This window comes from Panthera uncia, chromosome X (genome assembly GCF_023721935.1).
Source record: "Panthera uncia isolate 11264 chromosome X, Puncia_PCG_1.0, whole genome shotgun sequence".
In the NCBI taxonomy this organism is placed as follows: domain Eukaryota; kingdom Metazoa; phylum Chordata; class Mammalia; order Carnivora; family Felidae; genus Panthera; species Panthera uncia.
The window spans coordinates 97,649,200-97,662,611 of NC_064817.1; the positions used below are offsets into that span (position 1 = coordinate 97,649,200).

The 13,412-nt window shown below is 46.7% G+C and overlaps 1 protein-coding gene across 1 annotated transcript in view; it reads right to left on the minus strand.

The window, feature by feature from the left end:
- The window catches only part of TENM1 (teneurin transmembrane protein 1), a 777,891-nt gene that overhangs the window by 21,191 nt on the left and 743,288 nt on the right, over positions 1–13,412 (minus strand). Inside the window, exons 27-28 of the mRNA XM_049644834.1 lie at positions 5,009–5,181; positions 3,666–3,901 (exon numbers count right to left, since the gene is read on the minus strand). Coding sequence (XP_049500791.1) covers positions 3,666–3,901; positions 5,009–5,181 — 409 coding nt within the window. The remainder of the gene's footprint in view (positions 1–3,665; positions 3,902–5,008; positions 5,182–13,412) is intronic.

Here is a 13,412-nt window from a genome sequence, read left to right on the forward strand (position 1 = left end):
ATGTTAATGTGAGTTATTTCACTTAATGGAGTTGGCACAGGACATCCCAGAGGTTACAAATCCCTCGCCTGGCCAGGGTGAGCAGGATATCACGTTTCCCGACAGCCTGCCTTGCTCGCCTTGAGGTGACTTTGTATGAAAAAAAAAATGCCATCAATCATTAGAGAAGATCAACTCTTGTTGCTTTATCTCTAAGAGAAGTCTATCCTTGTCTGTTTTTCTTTGAGCTAGAAGGTCTAGGCTGGATGTGACAGGTAGCTTTTTGGAATGTCCATCATCTTCCCAAAGGGGTCTTTAAATGAACCTGTCATTTTGTGCCCAAACAAGTAGTGTTTTAGGACCTGCTGCCCAAGCACATTTAAAAATTACAACCACACCTTTGTGTGGTTTTTCAAAGAGGAGTCCTATTTCCCACAGTACAGCAGGAGTTTCTATGTTGTACGACTATCTGAACCTGGTATTCTGTCTCAAGAGCTCTGGTACCCCCAACTTGCCCTCGTTGTGGACTGGCTGCTCCATCCGGAGAAGTAAATGATTCAGTCTAGATGAATGGGTAAAGAAGATGAGGTATATTCCTACAATGGAATATTACTTGGTGATCAAAAAGAATGAAATCTTGCCATTCACAACAGCATGGATGGAACTGGAGGGTATTATGCTAAGTGAAATAAGTCAGTCCGAGAAAGACAGATATCATATGATTTCACTCATATATGGAACTTGAGAAACACAACAGATGAACACAGGGGAAGGGAAGGAAAATAAGATAAAAACAGAGAGAGGGAAGCAAATCACAAGGGACTCTAATGACACAGAACAAACTGAGGGTTGCCGGTGGGGAGTGGGCAGGATGGAGGGCACTTGTTGGGATGAGCACTGGGTGTCATGTGTAGGTGATGAGTCACTGGGTCCTACTCCTGAAACCAATACTACACTGTATGTTAATTCACTTGAATTTAAATAAATAAATAAATAAATAAATACATAAAATGATTCCGTCTAAGGCCTTGAGGTCCTCGAGGGCATTGGAAAAGCTTGTTCTGTACACGTATGCTTACAAATGGGACCCTGCATATCTGGCCCGGGAAGAGAGAACGTTCCATCTCGTGCCATCTGCTTGCTCCTTGAAAAGTGACCGGAAGTGAAGGGGTACCATCTCTGAAATAATAAACTCAGCAGGGGAAGAGAGCTTGCCTCGTCAAAATTGGATTCACACCTATGTTAAGGGAGCATATACATTCCGTTAAATCAGATTTGCCTCATCTGGGGAAACCGAGGCAGCGGTATAAACAAAAATGCGTAAGGATGGGGAGAGAAGGTAAGAATTAGCCAGTTAAGCAGCTTCCCTTCCCTTGCCTCTTCCACGCTCCTCCTGCCTGGAGGCCAGCCAGCTGTCCTGTACCACCCACACTCGCCAGTACATTAGAGTCGATTATTTGTCTCTTTTTGTCAGCATTGAAATGAGGAGTCAGGCCCTGCCAAGGTGGCTCCACTGAGTGGGGCAATGATTTATAGATTAATTATTTTAAGGAACAAGGCAGCACAGCATGATGAAGTGGAAAGAGTGGTGCGCTAGGCGAAGACCCACATTTTAGTGCTGGCTCTGATCCTTAATAGCTGTTTGACTTTGGGCAAATCACTTAACCTCTCTGGGCCTTAGTCTCCTTATCTGTAAGCTGGGAATAACAACAATTGACGGTGGTGGCGATCCAATAAAATCCTGGCTACGAAAGCATTTTGTTAACTCTAGGGCACGAAACGTATGTAAAGGATTGCTGTTAGGTTTCTAGGGACATGCACGGTGACACCACTCAGCTGCTGAGGGGCTCCACTGTGTCACAGGACCTCAGGAAGTACCCTAGAAGTCACATAGAAGAGAAAGTACTGAATCTGTTGCCCTTATAAGCAGTTCCACAAATCTGCTCAACTGTACGACAGGAAGGGAAATGGGTCAATTATAAATAGTGTTAACTAAATAATACTTCACTCCTTAACACTAAAGGGCCCCCAAATGCCCCAAATGTTTTATGAGCATTAACTTTTCAACATTAAGAACAATTTGGGATATGAGGAATAAGTTACAGTTTATAGTCTCTCCATTATCTGTGCATATGGAGGGGAGAAAATGGCGGGTTATCCTAGAAAGTGGAAAACCCCGAAGTCACATAGTATAGGATGGGGTTTCCTGACGAACGGGAAAACCCATAGTACCTGATATGGTTCATAATGTTTTCTTGAGGCTGTAAACCAGGGGAGGCACTAAGAGATCATTTATGTGATACAAGTATTCTGCGGGGAGTCCATGAGGTTGATAAGCCATATGTACAGAGTTCCTACTTGTCTTGAGCACGATACTTTCATTTCACAGGCGAAGAAAATAAAGGCATTTCTTAAGCCAGGTCATCTAACTTCCCCATCTACGGCTCTGCCCAGGAGATCTCATTTCTAGAATTCTGACTGCAACCCTCACTGCCTCCCACACAGAGAGGGGTGGACTCTTTGGACTGGTTTTACTTCTCAATTCAGGGGCGTATCAGCAGGAAATGTCCTGTTGGAGACTGGTGGTAGAATCAAAACAGACAATTGACTTGTGCCTGTAGACAGCTGTAGTGGCATTACAAAATCACTGAAGTCTGTGCCTGTGTGTCACCAACAGAACTGCCCGAAAAAATGAGTGCTGGATTGTTTTGTCCACGTCACGCCTTTGGACTGGATCGACCGCTTCTTACTGGAATCGGGTGGTTGTTTGGCGTTGCATTTCCACAGCCTAAAGGTTACCACATTTTCACCGGGAGTGAATTTGTACTGCGAGTGAAGAAAGCGCTAGCATCCCGGGTATCCAGGCACTCAAGGCAGGCCCGGCCTCAATTGTGACTGATTGTTTCCCTCGGGCTGGCAGTTGCTCTGGGGCTGATATTGAATGTTACTATATTGGGAAAGTTGGTCACATCATCCTAACACGAAGAAGGGACAGGCAGACAGAGTGCCGTGGTGCTCGGAGGCTTTGCGTGTGGCAGGAAGGCAGGTTTGACAGAGATCTCTGGTTAACTGCGGGGAACTGTGCCTGGTAAGGACGTGAAAACCCTGCAACCTTTCATGTCCTCCGGACAGCTGTCTCTGAGCACCACCGGACACATCTGGGCGCTAGTCCTTTACCCCTCTAGCCCTTCATAGTGTATTCACGGCAATAGTATCACTCACCGATTCCTCCTTTGCACCTGCCTTTGCCCAGATGTTGCCTGTTGTCTCACGTCCTTGTGTGGGTGCCTGCCGGGTCCTTCCACGTAAAGTATAAACTACCCCCGGAGCAGGGAGCTGGGTCAAGTGTAGTGAGCCTGATGACCATCTCCCCAGCACGCTGGAAGGGATTCTGGAGGGCCTCCCTACTAAACCCATTTCTCCACCCAGACTTTCTTGGTGGCTGAAATTGCTACTATTAGAGCACTTCAGCTGGCTAATGACAAAGAATGCTCCTATTAGAGTGTTCATTTAAGGACACTGAACCATTATCAGCCGTTAGCACCCTCTCTCGAATTAGTGTATCCTATACGCTAGTCAGTCACCCAGAAAAGCTTTGTTGCGATGGGACTTCAGATCAGGGCGGCTGTGTGGTTTTCCAACCTAAACCGCCAGTTGCGGATCTTGCGTCGGGCCCCAAGCCTTACCCTCAGTCTCCTTTCAAACGCCGAAACGTTGCCTTTGTTTTGCTCCTTGCGCTGCCGCCACTCGATGAGGTTTGCATTGTGCTCTCCGGGCAGGGAGATGTTGCATTTGCCCAGGGTGGGGTTGACCGCCCCCGCCAAGATGTGCGGCTCCGAGCTGAGGCTGATCTCCATCCCGCTGGCGAAGGTGACGCGCAGAGAGCCGTCCGGACTCACACGATAGGTGCTCTGGGTATTTTCTGTAGACAGAGGAGCAAAGGAGGAAGAGGGGGAGAAAGGGAAGCGGGCAGGCAGAGAAGAGACCAGCGGAGCCTCAGGAGGCAAGTCTGGGGCGGGGTGAGCAGAGGGGGCGGGGTGAGCAGAGGGGCCGCTACGGGCCCAACTGCCTTCTGGGCTAGCCAACCCCTCTGACAGGCCGACGCGCTCTCTGTCCGTCTGGGTCTCGTTATTTTCATAGCTGGGGTACCTTGTTTCTTGGATCAAAGATTCCTAATACTGCAGGCTGTGTTTGGCTTTCTCTTTTTCAGTTTTAAAGAATTCCCTCACAGAATCCATCTGGGACCTGGCGGGTTGGCCTCCTCAGTTTGACACGCTGGGAGCTAGAAGGAGAAGACGAAGTTCAACTCTGCCTCCTTACTGCCTGGGGACACCGGCTGACCTAGCGACACGGTAACACTGACAGAGGTTGCTACCACCGATCCTTTCAGAGTGAACCTGAACTCTGGACACTTGGGCGTCTGGGCCCGTAACCTAACAACGGAATCAGTTCTTCATGGCTGGGCAGAGAGAAAACAAGACATTCCCTCCAAATGCAACCCTCCCTCCCTCCCTCCCTTCCATTTTCTTCTGTTTTCTTCCCTCCCTCTCCCTCCTTCTCCCCTTCTGCCCCTTCTCCCCTCCCTCCCTCCAGGCTTCCTTTCCTTTTTCTTCCATTCTTACTTTTCTCTCTGACTAGAATGAGATTTTAATTCTCTCGTTTCACTTACATTCTTGCCTCACGTCAGCATTGATCTAGAATGCTAATCTCAGCTGGGGCACAGACTTCATTTCTTTAATATAACCCAATCAGAGCCTGAAAGAGCTTTACAAACAGCTGGGTGTTGGGAAATGACCTGAAGGAGGAGCGGGTTTGGCAGGGATTTAACCTCACAGCTCCCACAGAGATGTGGCCCAATGTGGCAACGTGAACTTTGTGAAAGGTGTGGTTTCGTTTGGGTTTTAGCCTCTGTAGCTGGAAAATAGGGAGGAGAAGCCATCTCCTCAGCCAGGAGCGAATTCTATTTGTTAATGGCGTGCAGAGGTTTGAAGGCAGAAGTTAAGATAGGCGAAGTGGGAAGTATCCTTACCTTGTTTTAAAATATATATGGTACTAGTTGCTGTCAGGTTGGTTGACATGAGGACATTTTCACGGTTGGAAGTATCTAGTTCCACTTTTGTCAGCTTCTCCAGGTCGCTGTGGAAGCTGCTGACCTCTCCAGTGGGAAACGTCGCATTGGTCAGATGTCCCTCGGGGTCATACCTGAGGAATGTAACCGATCCTGACTTTGAAGCCTCTTGGCAGTGATAACAGGCCTTTGCAAATAAAAATCACTTGGCAGCTAATACAGTTTAACTTTGAGTGATAACAAGTATTATTAACCTTGTTCAATAAGAAGAAAAAGGTCAGAGAGATGATTAATCAAACGAAGGTATTTCTTGCAGCTTCTGAATTCTTGATGACTTCCTTGAGCTGTGCTGTTTTACAGAAAAAATATATCTGGTAATGAATCACCAGGGTGGAAAACTGATTTATGAATCATGTCCTGCTGTGTGTAATGTTGCAGGGAGGCCTCCGTTTGCAATTTGGGTCGATCCCATTAGATGTGATGGATAACAGACACCAGCAGAGGGTGCTGTTGGCAAAGGAAAAAAGGGCAAGAACCGCCCCAATGTCTGGAAGGGCAATAAACTGATTTTGCATTGTGATAGGAAAATTATATTTGCCGTTTAAGTTGCCAAATTTGAAATGAATGAATCATTCTTTCAACAAAATGAACAAGCACGGAGGGTAATGGAAACATGTTCATCAAAACATTCTGGAGCCCCCTGATCCCAGTGTCACTTAATTTTTTTTTTTTAATCTTTTTAGAGTATAGTACATAATGCGTTGTAATTTGCCTATATGAGTAAAAGACAAAAAAAATAATTACCTGGGATAATAGGCAATAACATATATCTGGAAATATAGTCTAGTGAGTTTACTTTTTTTTTTAAAAAATTGGAATGATTGGCAATCTCACTGTCCTCCAAATGGAAACCGCTTCCCTGAAGGCTTTTGATGTGGAGCTGTTCTTTTATTGCCAATAGAACCATGAAAAATAAACACTTCATTAAAAGTAAAGGCATGCACTTGGAAACCCATTACTGTTTTCTTTTCAAGTTGCAAATTACAAAATATTTAAGCACTTTTATTTGCTTTTAATATGTTAAACAATTATATTCTTTTTACCCAAAGTAAGCAGGGTACAGCCTGGACACGATGGCGAAGTCTGGCTTCACTATTTCCTCCCCCGACAATTATGCAAAATGGCACAGTGATTTAGTGTTAGTTCACTAGGTTTTAAAGAACTCAGCCTGGAGAGTCGCTCAAATGTTAAAACCTACACCAGCCTTTGGTAGGCTTGGGAGAGGGGGCTGGACCTTACCTTATCAGACGGAACTGAACTTGGGGCTATACACAGTGCCACCCCAAGCTCGGTGCCACGTGTATACGCGCACACGCACGCGCACACACACATGCTAATGGTTTAGACAGTCATGTATGCATATAAAAACAATCAGGTCATTTGACGTCACAGACATGCCAAGCCCAATCGTTTAATTGGATGCATCCTTTGTTTAAGTGCATTTTAGTCCAAATGGTCATTGGTGTGTTGCTACTATGCAGCTAAGGCCTCATTAGCAAGCAAAGGCCGAAGGGTACTGTTTGTGCCTGGGGTTGATGGCAGAATCCTGGGCCCTGCTCAGCCTGTTTGCCCATGGTCTGCTCTGGGGCTCTGTGGCTGTAAATCCCAGGCCCCTGATGAGAAACAGGCACGGAAGGGCTTGAGTGCCCAGCACAGTCTCAAACCCGTCTGCCTGGTCTTCCTTCCAGGATAGGAAAACAACGTCTACCTTTAATCATCCCAGGGTGCCAAGCTGCTTTTCCCTGCGGCAAAGTGTTTCCAAGAAGCAGAGAGAAGGAAGCTGCCTTCCTCACAAGGGAGACTGGGGCCCCACAGCCGGGATTATGCAGACAGCTCCTCTCTGTTTCACATCCATTGACAGCAACTCTGCCTCATTGGATTACCCTTCCTGATTTCTAAGTGGTTTCCTCAAATCATGGCAAGGTCACTCATGGTCATTCCCCCAGGAAATCTGACTTAAGATGCTATGCATGCAAGTTCCCAACAGGCTTTCCAGCTTGGGGCAATTTCCTTCTTTCTCAGTCACACGGCCTCTTGTTTTAAAGCAAGATTTCATCTAAAGGGGAGGACAGTGGATGTGTCCACTCCTCAGGGCAAGACGACAACATCAGATGTCATCCGAGCCATCCATGAGCAGAGGTACAAGTGCCAGAAATTCCAATGAGACTTAGCAGTGGCCAGTGGATAAGCCTGGTTTCCTAAACCCTTCTCCTCCAGACACCTTTTAAGCTCAGTCACTGGCGCTCTTTGTCTGAGATTATACATTTAAAAGCTTATTCCCAAGAGCACAGCCATGTTCCTACATATTCTGTTTCCATCCCCACTCTCCAAATTGACAGGAGGACATTTGGAGAGGAAAGATAAATAGTGCTGGATAAGACTGTAATTACCTGGAAAGATCTAGCTGGGAGGTGGCTGCCTGATCCTTTTCTGGTGAAAGAAACAATGGTGTTGGGGATCAGGTAGAATTTTCCATAGCCCTTCCCAGTTGCTGGGTAGTTCGAAAGTTATATTGCCTGATTTCCTTTCCATGGCTGGACATGCATCCTTCTTGAAAATGCATATTTGACTTTAAGTCTATCATAAACAAAGCACTGTACCTGGAGGGCGTAATGCTAAGTGAAATATGTCAGACAAAGACAAATAGTGTATGATCTCACTTACGTGTAGAATCTAAAACAAAAAAGAAACCGCACATACCAAACTCAGAAAATATCAGATTTGTGGTTACCAGAGGTGGGGTGGGTGGGGGAATCGAAGAAAGGTAGTCAAAAGGCACAAACTGCCAGTTAGAAGGTAAATAAATACTGGGGATGTAATGTACAACATGACGACTATAGCTCCCACTGATGTATGGTATATAGGAAAGCTGCTAAGAGAGCAGATCGTAAAAGTTCTCATCAGAAGGAAAAAACTGTTTCTCTCTCTCTCTTTATGAGATGATGGATGTTAACTAAACTCGTTTTGGTAATCATTTCTCAATATTAGAAGTCAAGTAATTAGGCTGTACACCTTAAGCTTCTACAGTGCTGTGTGTCAATTATATCTCAATAAAAATGAAGGAAAAATACCCCAAAAATAGCCCTGAAGCACTTTATCCAACACACTGACATACCCCAGTTCTGCCAGTCAGTCCTAGCAATCACATTTGGTGGTATCTTTCACGTGGTGTCTCTGTCATTTGTATGGTCCTAGGTCTAAACATATAGCCCACCTCTCTTCCGTGGGGTCACTTCCCAAGGAAGAGTGACAGCCGGAAGTACTCATCAGTGCATAATTCCCACAACTTTGGAAAGATTGCTCAAAAGTGGATAAGAAATAAAGGGAGCCTTTGATTTCCTATGGCTTACTTGAGGTTTTTCTCTCCGTCACAGGGGAATGCATGTTTCCAGACTGAATGTCAAAGATACAAGTTTAATCAAAACCTCTTATGTTGTGTGTTTCCCTTTGGTGCCTGCATCCTTTGGTGCGGAGTACAAGCCAATATGATGCAACCCATCCCCTCAGGCCACAACATGGTAGCAAGCCCCTCCTTCTCGTGGCTCAGAGTAGCACTCACTTAACTAGGCCTGCAAATGCTGGCTGGTGAATTGTGTGATCAGGTGATGACTGTAGTCTTCATAGTCATCAGAAGCGGGTCTAGTAAGAGGAGATTTGCCATCAGATCGTCCCTTCCTGTCGCGATTTTACAGAATTCCACTATTGAGGGTCTCGCGGGACACCAATCAGTGAAGAACTGAGTATAACTCCTGTTCTGCTCAGCACCTTGATAGACCATGTGCACCTGGATGTGTGTGCGTGTGTGTGTGCACGCGCATGCCCCCATTGGAGCAAAGAAGACATTTGTAAAGGAAGTTCAGAAGTCATTCTGGTCCTGGAGGCGCATATAGTTTCGTTGGGGTAGGGTGATATTTACACATTATGAAAAATATATTTGGTCTGATATTTTCTCACAAGGGATAGCCTGCCCTGTTCCCTTGAGGACAATTTAAGCCAGAGCTAAACCATGCAGCGTAAAAACTAGAAGCTCCTCCACCTTGCTTTGAAGAAAATATTAAAGATTATAGAAGGAAATTCATTACTTATATTTTAAAGGAAAACAGGCCCTTTTCCCTTTTTTATGCCAGAAACCTAACCAACCTAATATAAGCATTCTGTGGAAAATGCTGGAGTCCCCTTCCTCACCAATAACTTCATTTGGCTTCCTTTGATTCGGCTCCAAGTCCATAATGCCCTTCTATCTCCACTTGTCCTTTATTCAATAAGTATCAGTCTCGTGTGAGGTACCAGAGGTACAGTGCTGAATGAAATTCAAAGCCTAGCGGGGCAGATAAGACATTCACACAAATCACTCTAATGCCAGAATATTGCCATGTGCTTCTGTAAACAAGCTATAGAAGCTCAGAGGAGGTAGAAGTCTTTCCAGCTGGGCTGAACAGAAAAGGAAGAGAAGGAGATGGTATTTAAATTCTAGAAGGTAGGTGAAGCTCAACTCTTGGTAGGTAGAGATGGGAGTGGAGAGGAAGGCATTCCAAAGAGAGGTGATGGTATGAAGAAAAGCATGCAGGTGGCTGGGATGTCCTTTAAAAGAACTGGGTTGGGGCACCTGTGTGGCTCAGTCAGTTAAGCGTCTGACTTCAGCTCAGGTCACGATCTTGTGGTTCGTGGGTTCGAGCCCCGCCTCGGGCTCTGTACTGACATTGTGAAGCTGGCTTGGGATTCTCTCCCTCTCTCTCTCTCTGCCCCATCCTGCTCTTTCACTCAAAATAAACTTAAAAAAAAAAAAAAAAGGAATGGCTTGCTGGGGCACAAGGTTCCTCTAGGAGGGTAGTGGGAGATAAGGTTGAGAGGCATGTTGGAGCCAGAGCAGAGGGGAACTGGGGTACCAGGCTCTGGAGGAAAGCAGGTAGTCAGTAGAGAGTGGAGAGACATACAAGCCTTTTAGGGAGAGAAGAGTGTGATGAAAGCAGTACTTTGGTGGCAGCAGATCTTAGAAGGGGATATGTGGAGCAGGAAGGCATGTTGGAAGGCTGCAGCCTATGTCTGTGTAGGAAGATGGTGGTCTCTTGCCTTTATTCAGTGTACTGTGATGGCCCATCATTGGGATTTGTCTTCCTCACTAGTTTGTAAGCTCCTATCCATAGAGGGAGGGCACCCCTGTCTCATTCGTGCCTGTTTTCTGTGGCACAGAGTAGATTCTCGCTACATCTACTTGTTGAGTGAGTGAAATAAAATGCTACCAGTGGAAACGGAAGGGATGGGTGGATATAAGAGCCAATGTGCTCACAGAAGAGACAGAGCCAGCTACGGTGGTACCGGGAGGCCAGGCTCTGCCTATGTAGATGTCCTATGCGCTGCAGCTAATCCTTCCTACCAGCCTCTGGAAGCTTTCCTACCGGCCTACTGGAGGCCGGTAGCCTCTCTTCCTTCTGTTCACTCCCTGTCGCTCTTGCAGTTCTCCCCAGCGTGACCCACGACAGTTCTGTCTGCTCATTCTTGATCCTTATCAAGGGCATAAAGCACATACATGGAGAGGTGACTGAGCAAAGGTGTTGAGAGTCTCTGTCTCAGGAGACCTGAAGGGACGGTTGACAATTCTCTGTTTTGTTTAACTGAAATCCTTCGCCTGCCTGGAGACAGGGGGCTGGACCACGTGGTGCTTTAGTTCCCTCTCTACTCTGAGACTCTAGAAAACACTGGAAACATTTTGATGTGTTTAGACTGATTATTCATTTACATAACCAGTTCTCCGTGGGAATCACATCCTATGCCCAGGCAGGTGTATCCCCCAGAGGCATGGCTTGTTTGCTTTGCCCCTCCCCCCTACTTCTAATCTTACCAGGGAGGAGGGAGAATCCCTCATTAGCCACCTTCCATAAAATCGAGCATTTATAAAATAGCCTAGAAGGCACTCAGAGCTATTATGAGGGCCTTCCAATTTGTCAGTGGATGGCTTTTTTTGGGGGGTGGCAGGGGGTTGTGCTAACAAGGGCCGGAAAGAGAGAGAATACAGTAGACCAGGGATCAAGAAATCATGTAAAGTCACAGTCTCGAGTGGACGGCTCTCACATGGTCAAGGGCCTGAGGAACTATCTGCTCAGCCTGGACCAGCAGCAGTGACACACTGAAGCTTTGGCCTCAGTCTGGGACCTTCCCAGTTTAGTATAGTAGAAGCCTCTGCCAGGGAAATGCTTGGGAAACAAGCAAGGGCATCCTGGCCGCTCTTGCAGGCTCCTGGGCAAAGAAGGCTTGCCTGCTGTGTGTTTGCTGGGCCCCTCCCGTGGGCCCCCCGCTGTGGCAGGGTCATTGCAATTAGGAACCCGCCAGCCCCCTCGGGCCAGAATTGCCTCCTTTGGTCGGTATTCCTGCTTTGACAGTCACCTCTCCGTGAGCCATTTGTCTGTGGTCAGCTTTCCCCGTGACATTCAGGACGCATAGGGGCAGTCAAGCATCAAGTACTAATACTTGGGGTGTGCAATTTTGAGCCTGGTCCAAGTCAAACGGAATTATGAAAATCAATGAACTATTTAAACAACATCACATTACCTAATACAAGCCCACATACTACCACTGCACAAGATGCATTTTAAAATCCCATTTGGATGACCCACTGTCCAGGGTCATCCGTGTCATTTCTTCTCCCCATCGCCACAGATAATCAGAAGCTGGATGGATTGCTGGCTTAGCTACCTGGACGCGGCAGTCCTCCGTCCTGCCAAATTTTGCTTCTGTTTCTGCTTCTCTGTCTCTCCTCTCAGAGCACAATTTCCATTTCCACCTTGGCAAACAGTCTGTCCCCTCTGGCCACAGAAGGCAGCCTCCTCACCTCGGAGAAACGCTCGAGTTCTGTCAGGAGGGCCTGGCAGCAGCGGCCCAGCCATACTCTAGCGACCTCGGCAGGGCTCTGACCCTGGACTAGAATAGCGGGTCCAATTCTGGGTTCCCCAGCTTCAGAAGGACAGAGAAAAACTCGAAGGAGTGTTCAGGACTGGCTTAACGCCTTGGAGGATAAAAGTGAAAGAAGTCAGACTCTGTATAGAGAAGACCATAAGAAGAATCAGTTACGTCGTGCAGGGTGGGAAACTGCTCATGCGTTTCTGTGCGGGCAAGAAGGGACAGGGGCAGTGTCACATTGGGCACTGACGTTCGGCACCAGAATGGACTGCTTCAGGAGGAAGACGGGCTTTCTCTCCATAGATGCTTTTCAGTTAGGAGGGTTTCAGCATAATCCTGGCTGGAGTTAAGGTGGGAGGAGGAAGAAGTGGGTATTTAGCCCCCTTTCTCTCTCATGGTGCTATCACACTCCTCATTCCCTGCTCCTGGAGGGAAAGTCTAGCTCCTCAGACTTCCCATGGTCACTCTTAACAATCCCAGATCCTCCTCTTTTTTCTGGAAGGCAGTGAGGGTAGTAGTGGAAAGAACACTGAACTGGATGCTCAAAGACCTGACTCAAGGCTCAGCCGGTGAGCAACTGTGAAGAGGGGAGTGTGTCCCTATCTGGGCCTCAGTTTCCTCATTTGCAAAGTAACTTCTTTTAAAACATTTTTTTAAAGTTTTTATTTCTTTTGAGAGAGAGAGCGTGAGCAGGGGAGGGGCAGAGAGAGGGGGAGAGAGAATTAAAAGCAGGCTCCGTTCTGTCAGCGCAGAGCCCAACATGGGGCTCGGAGTCACCAACCGTGAGATCGTGACCTGAGCCGAAATCAAGAGTTGGACGCTTAACCGACTGAGCCATGCAAGGGCCCCTAAAATAACTTCTAATGTCACTTTGTGGCTGTAAAACTCCATAATTACCCCCATGTGAATGCCTGCATTTCTCACCTCTTAGAGGCTCAACATTGATTATTTGGCAACAGTGATGTTGATACCTTTCACTCACTGCCAGTCAAGTCCTGGTAACAGGCCTGGGCTCCACGCACCGTATCTTGCTTGCCACACGGTGCCTGCATCAACGTGTTGCCAGTGGAAACCAGGCGCACGACCTGATCTGACCACAATATTCTATTCTCTATCTGGCATTGTCAGCTTTTCCCCTCTCTATTGGATCATTTTCATCGGTATACAAATATACTGTTACGTTGCTCGTTAAGAACAAAACTCCTTCAGCCTACCCCATTCTCCCTACCCCTGCTCCAATTTCTCTGCTCCTCTTTACAGCAAAGCTTCTCAGAAGAGTTCTTTTCTTCTTACATGCATCACATAATTTATTGCAACCATATCAATGTCATCCTTTACCCTTGAAATCAAATCCAAAAAAAAAAAAAAAGTTACCACAGATCCATAAATGGTGCCAATAGCTTTGATCCAA